This window comes from Rhipicephalus microplus, chromosome 9 (assembly GCF_043290135.1).
Source record: "Rhipicephalus microplus isolate Deutch F79 chromosome 9, USDA_Rmic, whole genome shotgun sequence".
Classification (NCBI taxonomy): Eukaryota; Metazoa; Arthropoda; class Arachnida; order Ixodida; family Ixodidae; genus Rhipicephalus; species Rhipicephalus microplus.
Genome location: NC_134708.1, coordinates 3143600 through 3170345, shown reverse-complemented (window position 1 = coordinate 3170345; position 26746 = coordinate 3143600). Strand labels below are relative to the sequence as shown.

The following is a 26746-nucleotide window of genomic DNA, read 5'->3' as shown; positions in this document are numbered from 1 at the left end:
GCCGTTTGAACGGTGAAGGATGTGCTCCGGGGTGGCAAAGTAGTTAACGCCTCGCTTTCATGACGTAGAGATTCCACACGCCAGAGTGTTTTTTTCTGATTTTTTTTCTTGCGCTTTCATAAAGATACGCATACATATAAGGTGCATGACATCGACGCCCACGTTGACGCCGGCAGCAAAATTTAGCCAAGAGTGTCTATATAATTGCTATCGCAAGAAAAGTCTGTGATCGTAGTTTGCTTCACTGACACAATGTGCGACAAAGTCCCAATTTTGCGAAGTTCCTGCAGGTGGCTTAGTCCGCACACACTGTTTGAGGAAAGCATGCATATGTCCTTCAAAACGGCCAGTGCACGCGCAGCCTCCATCCTAGAGTGGCCTGGATACTCGTCAGCGTCACTCACGTCCTCATCAGCCGATTTCCCTTTGCCGTCCAAGACTTCGGCGACGATATCGCTGTCGGTAACTGTGCCAGCCACGGCAATATCGCTGTCAATTGCGAAGTAATTGCCCAGGGGCACAGCAGTTGACATGATGCTCACATAGCGGCCGTTTTGCCGGTTTCCTCTTCGGCCACCACCCCCGGATCAGTATCGTCGTGCACAAAGCCGCTATGCCTAAAGCAGTTTGTGACTACTGCAGGCGGTGTGTTGTTTCACACGTAAGTTAGCATAAGGATTGCGCTTAGCAAGCTTATTTCGTACTGCTTGCCTGACTCCATGCAGAGCAACATCCGCTCGAGTACCTGCCGTCGACAGCAGCTTTTTACGAACTGTATAATTCCCTAGTCCATCGGCTGCAGGGAAGCCGTTGTGTTCGGAGGCAGGAATAGCAGTTCAATGTTCTCGGCCCCGGACACCTTCGTGTGCGCACTACAGTTGTCAAGCACGAACAACACCTTCCGAGCCTTGGCCGCAAAGCGGAGGTCGAGCTGACGCAGCCAGGCTTGAAAGAGTTCGGAGGTCATCCAAGCCTTTCTGTTGAACCCGTAGTCGACAGGTAGCTGCTTAATATTCTTAAAACAGCCTTCCCGATCACCAGCAGCGGCAGTCGCTCTGTGCAGGTCATGTTAGCAGCCAGAAGAACTGTCACGTGCTCTTTACTTTGTGGGGGTGCTGACATCCCCTGTAAAGTTGTTTGCGCCGTGTGGCGCACGTGTCTCGCCCCAAAGCCGCATTTCGGGTGACGACCGCCGGGCGATAGGTGGTGTTGTATTCGCGTTGAGCACCACTATCGTCATCATCATCATGCGGTAGCGCCGGCATTGACCCCTGACAGAAGTGAGCCTTGGTGGCAGGCGAGAGTTGAGCGAGTCTTTTCTGAGCGTGGCGGTTGCCGCAAACGGTTGTCTCTAGCGTGGGTCCTCGGTGCGTGGCACTGCGGGCTGCGGCGCCGGGGGCCTGCGTGGTAAGTCAAGCGTTGACGCCGCCGCCTTGGGTGTGTTAGTGTGTTTGTCATGTTGTGTGTTTGTCGAGTTATTGTGTAACGATGTCCTAGCGTATTACATAACGAGTTATGTATCAATTTGGCGGATGATATCGTCATTATAAATTAGTTAAATAAATGTAATTGTTTGGTTTGTACCGACCGCGTCTATGTCTTCGTTCACTGCAAGTGCGTGGCGTGGCGCTCGCTCGCCGATTCGAGACCCCCACAACTTCCTTTTCTACTGATGCACAAGTCCCCCTTAAACAAGATTGTCTTGTCAGGCAGAGCCTTATAGAACAGCGCTGTCTCATCAGCGTTGAAAATATTGCACGGCTCGTACATAGAAAGGAGCGCGGATAGTCCAGACCGCCAGTCTTGCGCAACACTTTCGTCAACCGCACCTCTTTCACTACACTTAGCGGAACACCAGCCCATGTCACTTCTTCAAGCAGTCGAAGGAGTCAATGTTCATAGTCACCGCGAACTTCTCTGCTTGTGTGCAGATAAGGGGGCCGCTCAAGGGCAAACACGCATCGCGCAAAACTGCAATCCAGCGCAACAGTGCTTCTTCTAGCTTGGGATGCGCTGCCGTTCAAAGCCTCTTTTTTTGGTTGTCAAACATGTCCCCGTCACATGCACGCATAATCTGCTCTTCGTTCTTCACCTAAGTGCTTAGCGTGCTTTTCTTCACATTGAACTTTTCCATCACTTCTTTTCGAGATGCTCCTGCTTGCAACGCCTTCAATATTTTCACCTTTGCAGCCGAATCCTTTGCTTCGTACTTCGCCCTCTTCGCTGCGGGAGTTAGGGCAGTTGGGGCCGCATGAGACGGAAGAGAAGCCATCCTGGCGTTGCTCACTCGGTGGTCACGCACGTGCACTAAGTAGACAACCCAAACACACACACACACACACACACACACACACACACACACACACACACACACACAAAAACACACATGACGATAAAAACAAAATGAAAACCAGCAAACTTTTCAAAAAACAGCAAACAGTAAGACTGTATATGGCACTGATCACGTACAGATAAATAATTTAAAGCACACTAGAGGTGAGCAATCCAACTTAACGGTCACCAACACAAACGTGTTCGACGCACAAGAAAAAAGGAAAGGCAGATTCGTAAGTTGCCCATTGCTAATGACAGTAGCGATGCACTGCCTTCCATTTTGGTTGTTTGAAACCCCCACGTTTTTTTTGTTTTTTTTTTGAATGCCTCCGATATGTACTACCCATGGACGAAGTTTTGAATCTGAAAGGCTGCAATCCGATTCCAAAGTTGTTTAGGCTAGCAGAATCCGCTGCTGCTTCCCCGTCGTGACTCTGACCGCGGTTGGGCATTCGAATTAACCGAAGCGCAGCGAAATTTTTCGAATTTGAGAGTTTTCAGTCATGTAACAATGAACGTTTTAGCCAGGACTGGAAGCCGCAGCTAAATTAACTGAAATTCCGAATCAGCGAGTTGAAACAACGAGATTTTACTGTATAGGCATTACTAGGCGCAAAACTACAAATGACTGCAAGAAAAGTCTGAAACAAAACTTCCGTTGTCTGGGGTCCTTTAAAATACTGTTACGTCCTCAAGTAGGCGTTTGGCGGTTTATTGGTACACGTTTCGGATAACAAGCATTACAGGACCAGGATGCAAGAGAGATCTTCTTCCTCGTTCGTCTCCCTTCGCTTCTTCCTCCTTTTTCTATGCGGCACATTCGCCACGTCACATTTCCTCCCTTGCAGACGAAGCGCGTCACGTGTTTCATGCAACGTCTCGCTGACTGAAAGGTTTCCCGCGAGCCACGTGCGTGACCTCTGTCTTGCGAGAGCGTATCGCACTAGCTGTGAGGCATGAGATGCGGTATTCGACGGTGCTCAGGCGGTCAAGAACAATAAACGGTCCGGTGTAGTGGGCAAGCAGTTTTTGGCACAAGTCACTCTAGCGCAAAGGTTTCCACACCAGCACGAGGTCTCCCGGACTTGGTGGTGCTTGCTGTCATAACGAATTTTTGATCTGTCTTGTGAGGCTATTGTGCGTAAACAGGCAAGGTGGCGAGCTTCTTCAGCGAGACGAAGAGTTTCTGCTAGAGATGTAGCGTCATAGTCAAAAAAAGAAAATATCGTATCCAGAGTACAACGTGGGGGTCGAGCATAAAGGAGAAAGAACGGGTTGTAGCCGGTGGTCCCAAGTTGGGCAGTATCAAAGGCGTACGTGACGAACGGGAAGACGTGGTCCCGCTTCTTGTGATTTGAAGCAACATACATCGTAAGCATGTTCACCACTGTTCAATTTGTTGGCTCGGTGAGGCCGTTGGTCTGCGGCTGATAAGGTTTCAAATCTACGAGTTCCGAGCCACATGTACGGAGAAGTTGCTTGACATCAGCCGTAAACTGACATCCACGGTCACTTATGATGACGTGGAAAGGTCCATGAGGTACTATGATGAACTGAAGAAGGAAGGACGACACTTGACCAGCAGTCGCGGATGGCAGGGTGGCCGTTTCGCAGTACTGAGTAAGATGGTCAGCACATAGAGCGAAAAAGGGCCCATCAAGTCAATGCCAATTTGTTCAAACGGAGAACTGGGAGTATCAGAGGCTGTAGATGTCCGGCTGGAGCTCATGAGAGAGATTTATGCGTCTGTCATCGGGCACAACTGGCCACGTACAACTCAACATACTGGCGCATGCGTGGCCATTAAAAGCGTTCCTGTGTACGATGAAGAGTGCGCGTTGTTCACAAATGACCTGAAGTGGCATCGTCATGCATGGCGCGCAACACAGGTGAACATAGTGCCTCTGGAACCATCAGCAGCAAACGGGCACCAGCGCCGGCGATGGTTTTCTCGTACAATAAGCCATCACATACGCAAAACCGGCCTTCCAGAGTGGATGCTTGTGCAAGGACGAATAATGAATTCAAGCTCATGTATTTCCGCAGCTCAGTTTCGAAGGTGTCTTTATCTGGGAACCTTGGTGCCACGGACGCAATGAGATGATTGAAATTGTCAGCGTCGCAAACTGTCGTATCAAGCGGCATCCTCGAAAGGCAGTATGCTACAGCGTGTTTCCTGCCGCTCTCGTAGAATATCGTGAAGTCGTATTCTTGCAACTGGAGAGCCCACGGTGCAAGATGGCCTGACGAATCCCGAAGGTTGACAAGCCAGCACAAAGAATGGTGATCTGTAACTACTTGAAAAGAATGACCATACAGGTATGAGCGGAATCGCTGCACAGCGAAGATGAGCGTGTGACTGGCATATGCGATCACTTGTTCCTTTTGATTATATTGTTGTACCAGGACTGCACCTATGCCGATCCCGCTTGCGTCAGTGTAACTTCAGTCACCGCAGAAGGATCGAAGTGCCGAAGTAAATGTATAGGCTGCAACGTGAGCAAGAACTTCAGTTGCTAGAAGGAAAATTCGTAATCAGCAGTCCATTCAAAACTAGCACCTTGGCGGAGAAGACAGGTCAGAGAAAAGGCAACTTCAGCAAATGCGGGAATATATCAGCGAAAATAAGAGCAGAGGCCTAAGAAGCTCCGAAGCTCCTTTGTTGAGCGAGGTGGTTTAAAGGCTCTAACAGCCTCTGTCTTATTTGGGTCGGGCTTGATGCTATCCTTGTTGACGAAGCGTCCAAGCACCAATGTTTGTTGCGCACCGGAACGACACTTCATTGCATTAAGAACCAGGCCAGCACTTCGAGTACACTCCAGGACAATCTTTACCTGAGAACGTAACAATATAAAAGTAAACATGCAGACCAGTGAGTAGCAAAGAAACACAACTCAATTCTTACCGCTGACTGAGATGCTTGAGGAAGGCTAAGTGGGCATTGCGGAGGTCGTCAACAGACTGTGCCTTCCTGTTGAGTTCGGTACGTAGCTCTGCAAGTGATGCCTGCATGACTTGGCTGCCCACGTACGACTGGACCATTTGTACAAAGTGTAGCATCTCGTGCCTGCATTTCAGTACATAGCTTGACCTTAATGCCACCCGAGATAAAACTGTTTGGAAACCTCAGTAGATTTCTCAATGAGCATAAACAAAGAAACAGCGTCAGCTGAGATTCTTACATCTAACTCAAGTCTCTAAGATTGCATGGGGTGTAAATTTCACAAGGGAATTGTGGCCAATGTGGGGCAGTATACCCTACTTAGGTGTGTTGACATGTGTTCCTTTATTTTAACACAAAAGTGTTTTACGCCACAGTCCACCACAGCTCCAATGACTTATTTCTGTCACGGATTCGTAGTTGTGAAATATACACCAATAAATGGCAAACAAAAAAAGAGAAATAGAGAGAAAAACAAGTTCAATGCCGGAAGTCGAACCTACAACACCTTGCTCTACAGCTAACATTATAAAACAGCCCGGCCACAAAGAGAATGATCTTCAGAGTACTGACAGCAAGCTATTCATATCCACCATTAGCACTACGATCTCGGTGATTTCAGCCTGTTTTCCTTATCACTGGTAAGATGGCATGACAGGCTCAAAGGACATGCTTTAATGATGATCGCACCACACAGTGCGATGCACACATGCTTATCTCGTGATTGGGGCACTTGGTACTATTAGTGTGAAATGAAACCCAAACAGCGGCAAGCTTTTGTGACGGTATAGTGCGCACTGCCCACTTATCACCATGGACAGGCATGCGTATGTCCACAGAGCTGTTGAACAGGATGCGCACGCCTATCGATCACAGATTACCGTGCAGTGCACACTATACCACTGCAAAGGCTTGCTGGTGTTTGGGGCTTATTTGTCGCTAATAGTACATCATGTGCTCTCACCATATGTTTTTATCAGATTTACAGAGAGCACGAAGGTAAATTCACCCACTGCAACAGCCGCCCTTGCAAAACAAGCGTGCCCCTCACACACACAAAGCAGCTACAACACTGACAATTTTTAGTTTGCGTTCACCCTGTGTATACTTTTGCGTTCACTTTGTGCGCCCTCTTTTTTGTTTGAGCAGCATGTTTTAAGTGTCAACCTATAACAGTTGTTAGTGTGCACATAATATGTGTATGTTTTTCCAGCACATCCCTTCTGCTTGGCCAGGTGGCAGTATTGGTCACCGCCCACTCTGCAAGCCAGCCCCACCTATTGTTGCTGCCCTTACGGCATAATGGACCTGCATGACCGTTCCATCAATGCATTGATGTCCAGAGCGAGATTAATGGCCATGGGTCATTGCTAAATACAGTTAAACCTGCTTATAGCGAACCTCAGTATAACGAATTCTTTGATATAATGAAGTTTTTCTACTCCCCGCCATTGCTCTAGAAGCACATGTACTTGTGACTTCTATGCAACAAAGCAACAGAAGGAGACAACCTTGATATAACGAATTTTCACATTGGACAACCTAGGAATTTTGGCTTAGATTTTGGTACGAGCATGCATCTTTCGCTAGTGCCCAGTCGCCGCCAAAGCACGAAGCAGCGGCGCCGCGCACGGCGTACCAGGCGACAGCGAATGCTTGTGATTGCACACGGGTGAGTGTGACGCAGGCCTTTGCGCATGTGCCCTTTTCCCTCCAAACCAAAAAGAAAACAAAAAGAAGAACAAAACTACTTTAGGATTGGCAGTGCCACACATTTACATAGCGTCACAGATGTGGAACCGCGCTGCATATGGCGGGCGCTTTAGGGAATAGTTTTCCGCGGTCCGTGTCGTTCGCTCTTTGTTTTCGACACCATGCGTGCGTGGATGATGCAACCGTTGATGATGTTCAGCTTTGCTTTTATTGGGATAGCAATTATATGGTCAGTCTTGGCTCGTTTTTGCTGTCATCCTCGCTGCCACCGTCATTCATATATATATATATATATATATATATATATATATAATATTGTAACGCGGACTGAAAGAGCGAGGAATAAGAAGAGAACGGACGCTCTCAAGCGATGGTGATTCGGCAGAGATGGTAGAGCACTGACATTTTTCAGTGTAAATAAACCCATCACATCCGTAACAGCTTTGGTGGAGCGGTGCTGGGTAACTTGCCATCCTGGACCCCGCAGCAGAAGTTCTTCGAAGAAGCAGACGCTTAGCTGGCCTACCCCCGGTGACAACATCAGCATGAACGACGACACAGCAATCCCATTGACGTACTACGCTGCTGCATCCACCAGTGCCACCGACACGGCACAAGGTGGCCGTCGACCTCGACAACCAGACTACTGGGCACCTGAGCCACGAATATTCTCAGGTAAAACTGACGAAGACGTGGACGCTTGGCTAAAACACTTCGACAGAGTGAGCCGCTACTACGAATGGGGCGCACTGGCAAAGCTCAAGAACGTGGTATTCTTCCTTGCCGGGACAGCCTTGCTTTGGTTTGAGAACCATGAACATGTCCTCGCCACTTGGGATATATTTGTTAAGGAACTGAAGGCCTGCTTTGGGGACACGAGTTCCATGAAAAAGAAAGTTGAGCAAACGCTGTCACGTAGGGCTCAGTTGCCCGGCGAGACGTGCACAACCTACATTGAAGAAGTATAGAAGCTTTGCGGGATTGTCAACGCAAATATGTCTGACGAAGACAAAATCGCTCGTGTGTTAAAAGGCATCGCTGAGGACGTGTACAATTTTTTGATAACAAAAGAAAACTTCAACACTCCTTCGATTTTCAGGCAGCAGTATCGCACAATCAAGGCGTTGAAGACGCGGAGAATTTTACTCAGGTTCGGGCGCTTGGACAATGTTACTGTCGCAAGTAGGGACGTCGCCACCTGCGAAGACATTCCCTTCCTCGTACGCCGGGTAGTTCGAGAAGAGCTCGTACGACTTCAAGCAGGTGACGTTCACCACCAATGCTCGTTCGCCGCGTGCCCCGAACCACTTTCCTACTGGATGCGAGAGCCCCACGTCAAAAACCGACCGCGCACAGAAACTGCAGATTTTACTCCGCGGCTTCCGTTTTCCCCGACGGGTCGCGACCACAGCCGGATGTCATCATCTCGACGTGCCGCTGCGGACCTCTGACCGTCGTCAACCAGGCCTCTCTACCAGAAGATTATGCGTCATCACAAAATGTTCCTGCTGAGCACGACCTGTCCGCGTACTTTTGCCACCTCTGCTCCTGCTAATGTAAGTCGACAAGTCCCCGTTTCCTACACATGTGGTCTCCCAGGGCATATTTCGCGCTTCTGTCCCAGACGGCCGCCTGCACCGCCACGTTTTTCGACATATCCGGCTCGTATGTACGAAACGCCTGTGCCTCCACGTTTTTCCACGCACCCGCCTCGTATGCACGAAACCTGGACCTCTCACCTAGCCAACCACCGTCCCTAACAGCAATGACCTAACGAATTTCGCAGCGAGTCCCCTGCCTCCGAGCGAAGCCTGACGCCGCCTCCGACACAATATCGCCGGTCGCCGTCTCCGCGTCGTCGGTCACCTTCCCCGCATCAGCTGGGAAACTAACTGGTGCGACCTATGGAGGTGTGGTCGCGGGACGGTCAGTTTCCCCAATTCCTCCTTTTGCTGTGATGTTGATGAACAAAGTGCGTGTGTGTATAGACGGTGTAGATACTCTTGCTCTTGTAGACACTGGTGCTGCTGTTTCGGTTATGAGCCTTCGTTTCAAACATCGTTTCTTGGGTCACAAAGTTATGTTCGCGCGGAATCGCAAAGAAACTTTTCGTGGAGTTGGAGGCAAAGCGTTATGCCCTGTTGGTATTTGTTCAGTTGTACTCACGATTGGTGGACAAAATTTTCGAGTTGAATTCACTGTACTGGCTCGCGCAACTCATGACGTCATTTTAGGGATAGACCTCCTTCATGAATGCGGCGCTACGCTTGACTGTGGAACTGGAGAGATTCTTCTACAAAGTACGTTGCCTGCTGCAATAGTTGACGATTTTCCGACTCTGCCCATCGATGCGCTTTCGTTGTCTGAAGATGTGACGATCCCTGGTCGGACAGCAGAGTTTGTACCCGTATGCTCTTCTCATGTCCACTCAGGACCCTGCATTGGACTTGTGGAGCCTGATCATGCAAACGCCTTCAAGAATGTGCTGGTCCCACGGTCTGTCCTTACAGCCATCGACGGACATGCTTGCTTGTGGGCGCTCAACGCAGCCTCAGAGCCTGTTGTTCTACCAGCCGGATTCAAACTGGGAACGTTCGAGGAGCAGGCCACAATTGACGTCAGAATGGTCTCAGAGTCTCCAGCCATCAGTCAGACTGCGCCCAACTACTCAGCCGAGATTAAACGTATGATCAATAAGTCGTTGCCTTCTTCCGAGCAGAATGTCCTTGAGGAGGTGCTTACACGCTACGCGGGAGTCTTTGATTTCGCTCAAAACAAGCGCTGTTTCATGTTGCCCGTATCCCGTATGCACCACCGCATCAACACGGGAGATGCTACACTGATACGCCAGAAACCCTATCGCATATCCCCGTCAGAGAGGCAAGTGATCGCCGATCAAGTCAACGACATGCTGCAGAAAGGCTTTATTCAAGAGTCAAGCAGTCCTTGGGCAGCTCCTGTTATATTGGTAAAAAAGAAAGACAACTCTTGGTAATTTTGTGTAGACTACCGCTGTCTCAACGCTGTCACAAAGAAAGACGTGTATCTGCTACCACGCATCGACGATGCTGTTGATTGCCTGCGCTCGGCTGCATACTTTTCGTCCGTCGACCTAAGGTCTGGATACTGGCGAATACCAATCCATCCGTCTGACGAAGAGAAGACTGCTTTTGTCACGCCTGATGGGTTATTTGAATTCAACGTTATGCCGTTTGGCTTATGCAATGCCCCAGCTACCTTCGAGCGATTCATGGACTCTATCTTTCGCGGTCTCAAACGGGAGATATGTATGTGTTATCTCGATGATGTAATTATTTTTGGCAAGACATTCCACGAGTACAACCATCGACTTGGCGTTGTTCTAGATTGCGTCAAACAAGCTGATTTCGTTTTAAACGCAAAGAAGTGTCATTTTGGTGAGCGTCAAGCCCTTGTGCTTGGATATCTAGTCGACAGGGACACTATACGACCAGACCCGCACAAAATCAGTGCTGTCCGAGACTTCAAGCAACCGACGTCTGTGAATTATCTCCGTAGCTATGTGGGCCTGCGTTCTTATTTTCGTCGGTTTATCAAAGACTTCGCTCAGCTTGCTCATCCCCTGACAGAGTTGCTCTGCAAAAACGCCCCATTGCGATGGACCGTTGAGTGTGAGGCTGCTTTCGAGCAGCTGAAGTATTTGCTTACTTCCAGGCCCCTCTTGCGCCATTTTGACCCGGAGGCACTCACGGAACTGCATACAGATGCTAGTGATATCGGTGTCGGTGCCGTGCTAGTTCAATATCACGACAGCTGCCAGCACGTCGTGGCGTATGTAAGTCGTACTTTGACTAAGGCGGAGACGAATTATACGGTCACCGAACTGGAATGTTTTGCAGTTGTTTTCGCCGTCCAAAAGTATAGACCTTATTTGTATGGCCGGCAGTTCAAGATCGTCACAGATCATCATTCGCTTTGTTGGCTTGTCGAACTACGTGACCCAGCTGGTCCTTTGGCTCGCTGGGCCTTACGGCTTCAAGAATATAATTATTCTGCGACCTACAAGAGCGGTCAATGTCACGCAGATGCCGACTGCTTATCTCATCTTCCATCTCCGACTGTGGATGCTGATGATGATGATTTTGACAACTGCCTGGCCGCAATATTATCCAACCTCCCAAATTTGGACGTCTTCCATCACGAGCAACAGCGTGACCCTTCGCTGAAACCAATGATTGATGTGGCTCGTAGCTCTAAACGCGCCACGCCATTCGTGATTCATGACGCCCTACTATATCGCAAGAATTACTCCAGCCATGGTTCCACACTACTCCTCGCCGTGCCAGAATACCTGCGTCTTGCGGTATTCCAACCATGCCCGATGACATCACGTCTGGGCACCTTGGATTTTCCCGAACGCTTCACCGTATCCAACAACGTTTTTACTGGCCTCGACTCTGGAGGACCACCAAGCACTACGTCGCAAGTTGTGATGTCTGCCAACGCCACAAACAACCTACCACACCCTTGGCCGGCCCACTGCAGCCAGTTAAGCCATCGACATCACCATTCGAAAAAGTCGGCATAGATTTGCTGGGCCCTTTCCCTAAGTCAACCACCGGCCGCCGCTGGATTATTGTGTGCGTAGATTACCTGACGCGGTATACTGAAACGATGGCGGTTGCTTCAGCCACATCATCTGATGTGTCATGGTTTCTTCTACACTCGATCATACTTCGTCACGGGGCCCCTCGTGCGGTGATAAGTGATCGCGGCCGACAGTTTACCGCGAACGTTGTCGAAGAGTTGCTACGGCTTTGTGGGTGTCAGTATCGCCATTCCACGCCATACCACCCTCAGACCAACAACCTCACTGAGCGCACCAATCGTACCATAATCAACATGCTTTCAATATACGTCGCAGCGGATCACAAGAACTGGGATGCCGTATTGCCTTTTGTAACATACGCCTTTAATACCGCAAAACACGAAGTGACGGGTTATACGCCTTTCTTTCTTCTCTATGCTCGTCACCCCCAAAGTTTCCTTGACACCATACTTCCTTTTTCGACGAACGAAAACGCCAGTGTCGCGCACACTTTGTGTCGTGCCGAAGAAGCTCGTCGACTTGCTCGGCTCCAAACTCTTTCCGCCCACGCTCGCGCGAAAGACCGTTACGACGCAAAACACCCGCCCGTGACTTTCGCTACAGGTGATTTGGTCTGGCTGTGGACGCCCGTTCGAAAGAAGGGACTTTGCCAGAAGTTTCTTTCTAAGTACTCAGGACCATTCGTCATTACTCAGTGCCTAAATGACATCACTTACGCTGTTGCGAAAGTGATAGCTCAGAACCGGCATTCGCGCAAGACGCAAATTGTGCACATTGCCCGATTGAAGCCCTACAACAACCGATCGCTCCTACTCGCTCGGTGAGCTTCGTCTAGCCCGGAGGGAAATGTAACGCGGACTGAAAGAGCGAGGAAGAAGAAGAGATCGGACGTTCTCGAGCGATGATGATTCGGCAGAGATGGTAGAGCGCTGACATTTTTTAGTGTAAATTAAACCATCACATCCATAACAATATATATATATATTGTTATGGGATCAGTGACTTCTGTACAAAATGCTTTTACAGAGAAAAAGCCACAGGAAAAAGTCACAATAGCTGATTTGCACAATAGCGTGCCTCTAAGTTGATTGTGTCCTTCCTCTTTCTTTACTTCACTTCCGTAACAAGACCCCCGGGTGCTGAAGCGCCGTCTCGGCGCGAGTCCGGAAAAGTGCGACAGAAGTAAGGTTTCAGGTGCGGAACATGGACAATGTCAACAAATGATGAACTTGGTGACGTATTGGAGTGCAGTGGCCCTATCTTGTAGTTGATGTCGCTAACTTGACGTAAGACTAGGTAGGGTCTTGCGTATCGAGACAAAAGTTTTTCGGAGAGACCTACACGGCGACAAGGTGACCAGAGGAGCACGCGGTCACCTGGGGCAAACCTTATATTACGATGCCGGTGATCCTAGCGGGCTTTTTGCATACCCTGTGACCTGGTGAGACGAGACTGGGCAGCTTGACGAGCCATGTGAGCCCGACCAATGGATTCGCGAGCGTACTCAGAAGCAGATGGCTTGAGAGGTAAGGTGGTTTCAAATGGCAATATGGGGTCGTGACCATACAAAAGATAAAAAGGTGAGAATCCCGTGGTGCCATGTCGAGAGGAATTATATGTGAAAGTTATGTAGGCCAACGTGGTGTCCCAGTCACGATGATCTACGGAGACGTACATCGAAAGCATCTCTGTGAGCATGCAGTTGAGACGTTCAGTTAGGTCGTTAGTTTGTGGGTGGTAGGCAGTAGATTGCTTATATGCCGTAGCACACGATCGAAAGAAGTGGTCGACAACTTTGGACAAGAAAGAGCGGCCGCGGTCCGTAAGTAGCTCTCGGGGTGCACCGTGGTGTAAGATGACGTCATGAACAAGAAAATATGCGACGTCAGTGGCACAACTGGTTGGCACAGCCTTCGTTATCACGTAACGGGTCGCATAATCTGTGGCGACGGGGATCCATTTATTTCCCAGTGTCGTCATCAGAAAAGGGCCAAGAAGGTCTAGTCCCACGCGATGAAATGGTTCAGAGGGGACTTCAATTGGGTGAAGATATCCAGCTGGCAGCAAAAAAGGTCTTTTCCGGCGCTGGCAGAGGCCACAAGTGGCAACATATCGACGCATGCCGCGGTACAGTCCTGGCCAGAAAAACCAACAGTGCACGCAGTCATATGTGCGGGAAACATCGAGGTGTCCCGCTGTTGGTGCGTCGTGAAGTTGTTCAAGTATGGCAGGCTGTAGATGACGAGGAATGACAAGCAGAAGCTCAAGGCCTTCAGTGCAGACGTTGCGGCGGTAGAGGATGCCGTCATGCAGCATGAATACACGGGATTCAGCGTCATGGCTGTCAGACTGAATGGCGTCGATGATAGTGCGCACTGACTCATCCCGTCGTTGTTCAATGCACATATCGCCATGTCAATAAACGCCATTACGCTGCTCTCCAGGTCAGTCGCAACGTGATCAGGAGGATCCACCGGATGACGAGAAAGACAGTTTGCGTCCTTGTGCAAACAACCAGACTTGTATCTGGCGCTAAACGAAAATTCCTGGAGCCTCAGAGCCCAGCGACCCAGACGTCCAGTCGGGTCCTTCAGAGAAGTCAGCCAGCAGAGGGCATGTTGGTCCGTAAGGGCTGAGATTATGCGACCATATAAATATGGCCGGAACTTGGCAACGACCCAAACTAAAGCTAAACACTCTCTCTCGGTGATGGAATAATTCCTCTCAGGCGGAGAAAGCAGGCGACTGGCGTAAGCTATCATGCACTGTCTGCCGTGGTGCTGCTGAGTGAGAAATGCGCCAATACCGTGGCCACTGGGGACGGTGCGAACGTCTGTGGCAGCAGAAGAATTAAAGTGGGCAAGCATGGGGGGCGTAGTTAAGTAGCCGATGAGAGTGGTGAACGATACCAATTTCTCTTCAGGCCCCAGGAGAATGTGGTATCCTCCTTCAGCAAATCTGTGGGTGGCCTGGAAATGCCAGCAAAGTTTTTCACAAAACGACGAAAGTAGGAACATAAGCCAATGAAGCTCCGGATGTCGGATGTAGAACGGGGCACCGGAAAGCTACGGACGGCGTGGATCGTTTCAAGATCTGGTTGGCCGCCATCGGCATTTACAAGATGGACCAGAGTGGTAATTTGAGGGCGGCCAAATTGACATTTATTGGAGTTGAGTTGTAGCCCAGCTGTTCTGAAGACTGCGAGAATTGCAGCGAGACGGGTCATGTGGCTATCGAAAGTAGATGAAAAGACTATAACATCGTCTAGATAACAGAGACAAGTAAACCACTTATAACCACGCAGGAGAGAGTCCATCATTCGTTCGAACGTGGCAGGGGCGTTACATGGTCCGAAAGGCATGACCTTAAACTGGTATAAACCATCCACTGTAATGAAGGTCGTCTTTTTGCAGTCCATCTCATCGACAGAAATCTGCCAGTAGCCGGACCAAAGATCAATAGATGAGAAGTACGTAGCGCCGTGCAAGCAGTCGAACGCGTCATCGATGCGTGGTAGCGGGTATACGTCTTTTCGCGTGATCTTGTTGAGGTGGCAATAGTCAACGCAGAAGCCCCAGGTACCGTCCTTTTTCTTCACAAGGACGACAGGGGAGGCCCAAGGACTACTTGATGGTTCTATTACACCTTTGTTGAGCATTTTGTCAACTTCCGCTTGGATAACTCTGCGCTCAGTGTGGGAGACACGATGGGGGCGTCAACGAATAGGACTGGCGTCACCAGTGTTTATACAGTGCTGAATACTGGATGTTTGCCCTAGAGGTTTGTCTCCGCAATAAAAAATGTCGGTATATGACACGAAAAGGCGATAGATGTCGTTGGATAGCGCAGAATTGAGGTCGGGTGAAATAATCTTCGAGGAACGATTTGGCAGAGGACAGGTGCTGTTATTTACAGGAGATTGAAGTAAAGCGATCTCGGTGGTGACAGCCGCTATTTAGGATTCGTCAGCATTAGATACGCTGGCCAAGAACATGCCACAGGGAAGCACTTGAGGGCACAAGCTGAAAGTGAGAAGTGGGAGCGAGGTAAAGTTGTCAGTGACAGTCACAAGCGTAGGGAGAATGGCAATGTTGCGGCTCAAAAGGACGTCGGCGAGAGGAAGGAGGGCATATTGACCATCGGGAACCTGTGGCTGTGCGGTCAAAACGACGTAGATGGCTGCCTGAGGCGACAGTCGTACATCCTGAAGAGAGCACAGGCACGGCAGGGCAATGTGGGGTTCAGTGACTATCTGAGACAGCTCTAGCTGAAGGACGCCGGTCGGACAACCGATAAGAGCAGAATGATTCGACAAGAAGTTTAGGCCTAAGATAATGTCATAAGGGCAGTGGTCAATCATGGCTAAAATGACAGTAGTAGTGTGGTCCTTTATACTTAAGCTGGCAGTGCACAGACCGAGAACCATCGGTGTGCCGCGATCGGCCACACGGAGCATTTGTTTAGCCGCTGGTGTCAGAACTTTCTTTAAACGTGTGCGTAGGCTAGAACTCATGACCGAAATGTTTGCGCCGGTGTCTACAAGTGCTTGTACAGGTACGCCGTCTACTTCAACGTCTATTACACTGTGTCTGGTGGGAACGGAGAGAGGATTTGCTGCAGAAGTCGTCAATGCAGCACCACCTCCGGAAGCTGCATTTCTCATTTTTCCGAGACGATGCGGACAGAAGCAACGGGGGACGAGAAGCGCTGTGGCTACGGCGAACGGGACGATAGGGGACGTATTTGCGGCGAACAAGACTGGTGCCCACGTGGTGAAGGCGAGCGGCTGTACCCAGTGTTCCGAGATCGGTCAACAACATTGGACTCTTCGACAGGTGAAAAGGTGCGGGCGGTACCGTCGAAACAGGTCATATGGGTTGTTGCACAAAGTGCCGAGGACCATGTGGTGCGGCAGTAACAAGCAATATGTTTAACACGATGGCAGTTGAAACGTATATGGCGGTGATCTGCAGTTCGACACTCACCCAGCCGGTTGCGGGTGCGTGGAGAAAACTATCGGTCAAAGGAGGGAATCGTGAAAGAGCGTTTACTGATTCTGGGCGCGGTGACATGGCACACGGTGTTTCAAGCTCTGATGTTTTCAAGCTCCTGGCGCACGATGGCTTGAACAATAGGAACACTAACAGGAGTGGTATCGGTATCGCGCGAATAGAACGCCGAGGGCGCCATTGCTTCCAGTTCGCGACGAACAATGTGTGTCAGGTCTCCCGGCGGCGATGGACGTTGTGGTGCGGACTGGTCCTCAGAAATCGATGTTGCAGCGGTGTTTGGAAGTCGGGCGAATGTTTGCAGAATGTGGCGACTTTTCACTTGCTCAAACTGACGACACTCTTTGATGATCGCGTCCACGGTGGAACAGCCGTTGCACATCAGGAGATTGAACGCATCGTCGGCAATCCCTTTCAGGACATGCCCGACCTTGTCACCTTCTGTCATGTCGCTTTTGGCCTTGCGGCAGAGGGCCAGCACATCCTGAATGTATGCGAGGTATGATTTCGTTGGGGATTGGGCACGGCAGGCCAATGCCTTTTTGGAGGCGATCTTACGACTGGCGGTTTTGCCAAACACCTCTCGCATCTTTTCTTTGCATTGGTCTCAGCTTGTGGGTTCTTCGTTGTTTTCATACCATACCTTGGCCGTGCTTCTCAAGTAAAACAGCACATTAGCCAACTGAAGTGTGGGACCCCATCTGTTCAGCACACTCACTCGTTCGAACATGGCCAACCAATCGTCAACGTCGACGCCTTCGGTCCCGCAGAATGCACCGGGATCCTTAAGTGACGAAAAAAACGTATGGTTGTGACGCCCTGTTCGTCGGAGACGCTGACGTTGATGTGGAAGGCTCAGCATTGGCCATGGCTGGAAAACCGATGCGACGTCCGCTGCGGAGCTCCGATACTTGACGATTACCCAGCACCTCTCACCAATATGTTACGGGGTCTGTGACTTCTGCACAAAATGCTTTTACAGAGGCAATGCCACAGGCAAGAGTCACAATGGCTGATTGGCACACTCGCGCGCCTCTCCGCTAATTGTGTCCTTCCTCTTCCTTTACTTCATTTCCGTAACAATATATATATATATATATATATATATGTGTGTGTGTGTGTGGGAGGGGGAAGAATGCGCTAGCCTCCTTTCTTTGGAGCGAACATGCGAACATCGCTTTTCCAGCGTTGCCGTCTGCGCGCACTTACCTCGTGGGCGAATGATTGCCACACTATCACTGCAACGTTCAACATGCAGCTTGTGCCCCCACAGCTGGTGGGAGCTTGTACGGGCTGCGCTCTCAACACGAAAAAATGGTGCCAAAAGTGTACCTGCAACGGCCATGTTCTTTTACACCAGCATTTCGTAGAGTTGTGTGAGATCGGATCTCAATGAGTTGACCGCCAGCCTAACTTCATATAACATTGCAATTTGTCGCTATCACATTCATTGCTTCACCTTTTCTGTGATAATGAATTTGTGCAATCATCCCTGCTACAGTCGCGAACTGCATTTGACAACATGCACAGGAGTATTCATAGCCACCGAGAATGCTTCTTGAAACACAGCTAAGTATGCATGTTTTGCAGGTTCTGTATCGTCTGTCCTAAGTTATTTAAGCCTGATATGCAGGGGAAAGATCTGAAACATGTGGTACCGCATAAAACCGCACGCGTGCCAGGTAATTCTCTTTACTGTGTTCTCACCGTCTCATGTATTTACGGACAGAGATAAACCGATCGTGCAATCGCCTTTATGCCCTTATCTGCATGCCTTACTGACCGTGCACATTTTACTTTGCCTGCTTATGTCAACGAATGCCTTTGGGCACATTTAAAAATTTTATGCTACAACAAACCAAGGTGTATGTATACTCATGCCTACTTATACTATGAATGCTTACACAGCCGCTCCTGTTGATGGTGTTCAGCTGCCCCTCTTTAATGTATCTCCACGCATGCATGGAAGCTCGTCTACGCTGCTTTGAGTAGAGCCGCCACACTGGAAGGACTGTTTCTAACAAACGCTGAACAGGACTTCACTTTTCACCATGGTAAAAAAAATCCGCATCGGATGTTGTCGGACAATGTTCGCCTATAGGAAACTTGTCGACCTGATGCAATCACTGCCAAGTGCTTCGCCATCCTCCAGTAACCACACACACTGACAATTTGCAGCATGAACGTACCCTCGTTGCCCGCGCCAGCCGTCGATGTCTTGCATGATCATGTCATCTGCAAGTTACCTCTACTGCGCTTCACGAAAACCTAGATGGACGCTGCTGGCAAACAGCCAAGATGCAAATGCATCAGCCTCGCGAAACCACTGAGCTGCTGGAGTCACCATTCACGAACTCTTCGACGGGATAATGCTTTTACCGCACAGTGTTCCATACCAACTTAACTCGCTGCCCCAGGTAACTTGTGGTGATGCATGTACTGTCAAAACATTACATGGATTCCTCGTCGCAGCAGTCTACATCTCGCTGGAAATCTCGCAGAACGACATCATTAAGTTCTTGCTTCACAAGTTCAGTGCGGTGTGCCAAGAGAATGTGCCGGTGATTGTCACAGGAGACTACAACGTGAATGCACTTCGATGTGAAAATGAATAATTTGTGGCGTTTCTCGCTGCCAAACTTGTACTTCACCTCCTTTCTGACATTACACAGCCAACTACATGAAACAAAGATGTCTAGATATTGTGTCCAAAAAGAATGTTGCGTCACAAGTGCACTGCGTGCCATTGCCGACATATTTCAGTGAACACAAGGTGGTTGTCGCTGTCATTGAGTGAACTGTGTTTCATTCATATTCCCTGGTGCTTCTGTCGAATACTATATTTACTATCTTCAATTCATACACATCATTATATACGTAATTTATTTCGTTATGTGGGCCTTACATTGCTATCATTTCGAGCACACCCGAGGGAGGGCCTTTCCACATAAAGATACGCTCTACACTTAACAAACTGCCACCAGCGACAACACACGGCGTACAGCCCTTAGTAGCAGCATTCGCTGCCCACCGAAGGCACTTTTCATCAACGCCGTCACTATACGCACGAGCCTTGTTGTGGTCATCTACTGTGGCCGCGCTGCAGAAAAATTATTTACTTAGCACGCACATGTTTAGTGCAATAATTATTGCTCTTAAAATGCTAGCCTTGCTTCGTAAAACATTCGAATATATTACTATCACAATCATTTTTTCACTGTTGTGGCGAAACTGTGACTTCTTTTGGTTTTATTTTTTTTTTCAAATGCGGACCACGGCGTTATCACCGCCGAGGGAATGTCAGATTAGGCACTGATAGAAACTACGAGACCACGGTAACAACAGGCCTTTGGAGGTCGACGTGTCACATGCTTCCGTCTCGCGCTGCACCGAGAGTTCGCAGGCTCGTAGCTTTCGCTATTAGCTGATTAGTTCTGGCAACAACACGATGGCGCATTGAATGTAATGCAACGAACGGGATAGCGAAAATTTGTAATCTTATACGCAGTAAGGCTGGCAGCCAACTCTTTCGAATCTGATATATATTGTGCCGACAAAACGTGCCGTGAACACAGAGGGCCGCTCCAGGGAGAAGTGCTCTTTTCACACAGTCCCTTCGCATTGAAAGCGCACAGAAACTTGCCAAGATAGCAAGGCCACCAGCAATCATGACCTCCCTTAAAATCAAAGTTCATTGTTGTTGAACGACCCCCCCCCCCCCCCCCTCTGTTTTTTCATGCTCGTTCAAGACGGGTGGTTTCCTTTTTGTTTGAGCATTTGATGGAAGCTCAAACATGCGAGGCATGTTACCTTATGCGCCTTCCAGACGATAGGGATGAGCCAACTCATTTGATCTCTGATTCAGAAGCGCGTGCTTTTACTCACTCGTGAAAGTTACAATGTGCCGGGGCATGTTATCAATTTGAACTTGTTATGGCACACTGCGGCGACAGCAAATACCCGCTGAGAGTGTCCATATAACTGCTATCGCAATGGTAACGCAGTTTTTGACCGCTAAATAAGAGTTTTGAGTTAACTCTGCGTTCAGTCTCCCTTTGGTTTATTTGTGCGATTATTTTCCAAATTTCTGTATCAAACCTGCACATAAAGAAATCTCCTTTAAACCGAACTTTCCGGGAATTCATCGATTTTGTTATATCTAGGTTTAACTATATTTGGGCATGAATTAGACCTTGACGATCCTTGCCTTCGCCACCACCAGCGCGCTACCTGTCACTGCTACGCCCACAGACCACAATAAGGTGGCCCAACCGAGAGCTGTTTCACAAGCCCATATCCATACAACTAAGAGCAGCAAATGATGGAGGTGCAGTTGCTATTCATCCCAATACCAAAGATCCTTTGCCGGTGCTGCTGCAATAGAGGAGCTTATTACGAAATGTCACAGCTGGAAAAAAATTTGACCCTGTCATATAGAAGGAGCAGAACAAGTTGAAGTGGCCATGACTTGTACCCTGACTTGACCGCAACATAAGATGATAAGATAGAACACTGAACATTCTCCGTGACGGCCACGTCACTGCTTTTGTCATTTCTGGAGCCAGGTATTCAGTCTTCAGTGGGTCAGCGTGTGTGTGGTCACAATCACATGCAGGGTTGCAAAAGCCAAAATAGAATTTGGAGCAATTTTTAGAGCAGCCGAATGTTACTTTTGTAGCACTGCAATCTAAGTTTGGAGCAGGTTATGAAAAAAAAAAAAAAGAATTTTTTCATTAGGATATACGTAATTTCGAGCTGTATAAGAAAAGGCTTACGTTTAGAAAAAAAAATGTATGTACAAAACATTCAACCCACCTAAATCGTGCTGAGAGAACATGAGCACTACTATTTCAATAAAAGTAGCATTCTGATTTACTGCACTCAGCAAAAAAAGGGGGTGTTCCAATACTTGCCGGCTAAATATACGACTAAATGAACAGCAACCATCTTAAGTCCCATTCCAAGTCTCTCATAGCCAGCAAAATAGAGAGCTTCGAGAAAACAGCATTGGAGACAAATACGATGCAGGCTACTTTGCTGTCTAAGCAAGATGGCCGCTGAGCGAAATGCTCAGATCTCACTGGAATAGTTCTCTGCACACAAGCAGACGCTTTTCCAGAAACTCTTTTCTTGATCGGAGGTAGCGTCTCGTCGCATAGACGTGTTCCATTTCTCAAAACAACATGAGCTCAATGCTGTCTTCAAAGCTGTCAGCGTAGAGTGTCTACGATGCTCTTTAAGGTAAGGAGTGGAACACAGCCAATGAAGTCCACATCAACATTTGACGTGTCTGTCTAATTCTTTGTGAGACACTCGAATTAAAATGTGGCTGTCAGCCTTGAAATTCTTGAGAATCTTAAAACCAAAGAGTAGGGGTGGCAGGGAAAAAAACAAAACGAAAAAGCTGGAGCACAAGGTTCCTATTTTTTTTTTTGAGATGGGGGGAGGGGGCACAAGAAATGTCATTCGGTGCTCCAAATGATTTCCAGTAATAACGTTTTTAGACATTGGAAGTCTTACTAGTACTCAAGATTATGCAGCGCATATGCGCATGAGCAATTGAACAAATATTACAAACTGTGCTGTGTCAAAACTAGTGCTAACAGCCCCTTTCAAGTCATAATTGACTTTTCCGTGAGATACAAGTGTATTACGGCAAAGGTGGCTTAGGCAGCAATCTGCGCGGGTTACAACAAGGCCAAGCAATTTTCGAAGCACTACATCTGCCCCTGCTCTTTCTTTTTTTCTTTCACGGTGGGTTTAGGTGTGCGGCACAACTTCTAGGCTCGCTTGCAAGGCATATTCGACCAGATAAGACAACAATGGCACGTGCCCGTTAGTCCGTCGACGGCACCAGATATAGCCGGGACGATGCAATATCCAAGTAAGAAAAATGTTTCATGTACCATTGCTACAGCAACCAACGCGGTGACTTGCAACGACAGCGTTCGCAGCACGTCAACCTTGTTTGTGCGCAAAAAACGTAGCATACGTTCCTAACATGCTATAACTGCATTTGCTGACTAAGAAACACGTATTTCCCGCGAAGAGTTAATCGCTACGGTAACGCGTTTTTTTTTTATGCTTTAAGTTCCGTCATCCCACTGATAGGTATCTGCTGTGCACAGTGAGCAAACCGATAGGCACACGGTGTTGTTACTTCAGTTCATACTTTATCTGGTTGATCGTGTCTTGCGAGTGTCCTCACCAATAAGTATATAACTTTTGGTTTAAGGTTAAAGTCAGCGCGCTCGGTTTGATCAATGATGCAAAGTGCAGGTGGGCAATGTGGCATCCATTTCTCCCTGAAATTAGTGCAACTGAGAAAATTTTGAGGATGATCGGGCCAGCATACTTCATGGTTTTGGCATAACAATGGGGAATTCTGTTGCACATTGCTTTTTGTCACGGAGACAATACATGTAGTTGAAACGAGTTTGTGGAGTACTATCTAATACGTTTTGTGGTCGGTGGAACACCTGTGCAATTGTGGGTAACTCCACACTGTGCTGCAGGCAGGACTGAGTCTATGAACTCAAACATAAAAACAAAAGAGATGCATCAGCTTATGGGTAGTGCTGATCACTGCCTTCTGTTGGACAGTCCCCATGTTTTGATCTAATTTTAGTACAAGTGCTGGAGGTCTTACATGCATTAAAACTTGCAGTTTTACACTTCTCGAAAAATCATAGCCAGGTCAAATGAAAGAGCACCACATGGTGCTTCAGTCACTCACCTCATCACCTGGAGCTGCCTAAATTCCAGTGAAGAGTCTGGCTTCCTGGGAAGTGCTATAAAGAAAGTAGAGTAAAAGCTCATTAATTCAATCTCGGTTATTTCAAACTTACAGTCAAGTGACGACCTCGCCTCTGCACAGTCCAGTGTATTTCAATGGAGGAAAAATTCCAATAATTTATACATGTCAGTATCCACAACAGTTAATTCGAACTGGAAGTTCCCTGGCTTTCACCGCTCCTCACAGAAGTTGCTCTAGAGTGATCACAATGCGTTGCAAAACCAAATAAAAGCACGTTTACTAGATATGCAAAACAATAGAACAGCAGCATTTCTCAGTATATGAGAATTTGGACGCTGCATTGGAGCTCCTAAAGCAAGCTGCAAACAATGCTCATTGAGTCGCCACAGAATAAGCAAATGCCAGCCACTGATTACTTGCAATTTTGATTGCGTTAACTCTGCCTTGTAAATAAACATTTTTAAGCATGAAAGCCCCGTATATTTCAACATCAAGGCTCACCGTTTATGTGAATGCATGTGAAGGCTTGTTTGTCGCATTTGGTATGTTTGCTGTTAGAGCTCCACGAAATTTGTTGACAAAATATTCTGCTGAAGTAGTGCCTAGTTCGCAATAATGGTCATAGAGAAATTTCACAGGACATTTATTATAAACGTGTGGTGGTGCCGTTGTTAGGTGTTCAGTTTCGCCTAGTACAGTTGCGCTCTGTTTTCGTTGGGGCATGCAAATGCTTTTTGTCGTTCAAAGAAAAAAAATTGGCCCGAATCTACATGTTACACTGTAAATGTCGTCGAAAGACAATAGTCTTGCGTCTGATAGAGTGAACAAAACGTTTATTTGATGTTCTGCGCAAGAAAATCGGTGAAAAGTATTCTGAAGGCGCTGCGTTAGAGTGTCTCGAGTGTGTAGTGGACGTTAGACACGAGTGCCATCTGGCAGTTATCTTCGAAAACGAAGGCGTGCGCGACCGCGGATAAAGATGTGCGCCAGTCTCGGAGGTGTTAAGGTGTAGAATGCAAAGCGAAGGGTAGGTGCCACCACCGTGTCGTCGTAGCAAAGCATTGGAAACACCTTCTTGAGCATCATGTTGCACTGTCAGCGCAGCGCAATAAATGCTACAGTTTTTAGAGTTACTTGTGTGTGCCTGTTCTAGTATAAAGGCAGACATACAAAACATAGACGTGTTGTTATGGCGCCCCAGATACGCACAATATTTGCTTTTTTAATTGACAATCGCATAACTATGAACGCTAAACGTTGAGCAATATTGGTGGGCGCTGCGGATTGGGTTGGCCGTTTAGTGCCATTTGAGGTATCGTTAGAACGGACAAACAAACAAATGTACAGACAGACAGGCAGACAGACAGACCAAAAATTTTTCCGTCGAAGATCCCCAAGAAAGATCTTTAAAAAAAATGTACCAATGAGCTATCACCGTTATTTGTGCAGGGAAGCACAAACAGAAAAGAAATGTCTTCTTTTTTTCATTTTTTTTCAGTCTACTGTTTGCAAAGACTGTTGCAAGAAATCAGTCGCAGTTGTAAAACAGGAAAATTTGCCTTCAACACTGATTCATTGATTATGTTTTGGAGCAGCTTACCCAGCAAAAAACCTCAGTCAAACGTTTGCATAGTGCTGTACCAGGTTTTTTTTTATTCTTTTTGAATAAGCATTGTATAAAGGCTTGCTTACCTCAAAGCACGTAAACATTGTCAAATGCGGAAAAATTTCCCTGGTTGCCATTGTTGATTTAACTGCACAAGCATCGAAAGGATTTCGTTACAGAGTCAAACACGGATATATCGAAATGAAATGGGATTGCAAATCAGTTTGATATACGAGAAATTCCATATAAAAAAATAGAGGCCACGAGAGCTTACCTGTAGCGGATAATCACCTACAATAGGTGCATTCAAGGATGACAACTGATTCCACACACATGCTGCACACATATTAATTATTTATTTACGTGACGAAAATCGCTAATCTTGGCCTGCTTCTTCGTTTTTGAAATGTTGAAGACGCTGGTCTCAATCTTATCAAGGCTGTCCAGGTGCGACAGACCGGTGCCCCCCATGCGGCCGATACAGCGGCGAATCATGTCGAACGCTGCCGCTACTTCAGTGGTGGATTACGAGCGTGTAGCCAGCGCCTCGTCCGGACGATCCTCCTGGTTACATGAGCTGTTGGCCTGGGCATTGCAGTCCACTCCCGCGGAGTCGTCCGCGAACACTTCGGGTGGAACTGCTGCGGGAAAGCGGTAAGCGAAACGTGTCTATGCGCTCGTCGTCCTCTTCACGGGTTTTCGCAAGTTCCGCCATCTCGAAGCCTGCCTTGTGGAAGCAGTTGACCACTGTGTCCATCTTCACATCTCTCCACCAGGATATAAAGATCTCCGCGCGAGAAAACTTTGCGGAGGTTCCTAGCCACTCCTTTGTCATCCACTGCTGGACGTCCTGGCTGCTGACAGCTTCGCTTGAGCCAGAATTGGTTTTGCCAACGATGCAGTAGTGCTGCTTAAATCAGTGAAGCCACACGGTGTTGTTGGCAAAACTGTTTCACTGAGTGCAGCGGCAAACTATTTGGCCTTGGCGATCAGCATCGGGCCATCCACTGGAATGTTCTTCACGCCTAAAAACCAGGCATAGAGTGCCTTTTCCACATACCGGTGGGTAGAAGTCCACACAAGACAGGCTTCCAAATTTCGCTGCTCGGCCACTCATGCCTTGATATCTGCTTTGTACTTAAAAAAGGTACTCAGAGTGCTTCGTGGTAACCCGAAATCGTCCGCAACGGTTGAACATTTCTCGCCTGTCTCAACGCGCTGAATTCACAACTCCAGAAAACGTTCCGTGTGATCGCAACATTGGTAAAAAAAAATTAAGATGGGTGCGCCTAACAGGGTCAACGCGGCACTTTCACTATTAATTGTTTGGCTTGTGTTATGTCCGGTGTTTTTCAGAGCGTGTGAAAAACGGAGGAAGTGTCAAAGCATTGAAGAGGAAACTTGGGATAGGCAAAAGTCGGATGTATGCACTAAGGGACAAAGAAGGCAAAATAACTACCAATATGGATAGGATAGTTAAGATAGCGGAGGAGTTTTACAGGGATCTGTACAGTAGCCGAGACAACCACGACCTTAATACTATAAGAACTAGCAGTAACCCAGATTACACCCCACCAGTAATGATAGAAGAAGTCAGAAAAGCTTTGGAGAGCATGCAAAGGGGCAAAGCTGCTGGTGAGGATCAGGTAACATCAGATCTGCTGAAAGATGGAGGACAGATTGTGTTAGAAAAACTAGCCACCCTGTTTACGAGGTGTCTCCTGGCGGGAAGAGTACCAGAGTCTTGGAAGAACGCTAACATCATCTTAATACATAAGAAAGGAGATAACAAGGACTT

At 48.0% G+C, this 26746-nt stretch overlaps 1 protein-coding gene across 4 annotated transcripts in view; it reads right to left on the bottom strand.

Moving 5' to 3' along the window:
- Grip163 (gamma-tubulin complex component 6) overlaps window positions 1-26746 on the bottom strand; it is a 212119-nt gene that overhangs the window by 27610 nt on the left and 157763 nt on the right. For all 4 annotated transcript variants that reach the window (XM_075872979.1, XM_075872981.1, XM_075872980.1 and 1 more), the window contains 2 exons: window positions 23322-23376; window positions 5240-5401 (listed from right to left, as the gene is read on the bottom strand). In XM_075872979.1, coding sequence (XP_075729094.1) covers window positions 5240-5401; window positions 23322-23376 — 217 coding nt within the window. The remainder of the gene's footprint in view (window positions 1-5239; window positions 5402-23321; window positions 23377-26746) is intronic.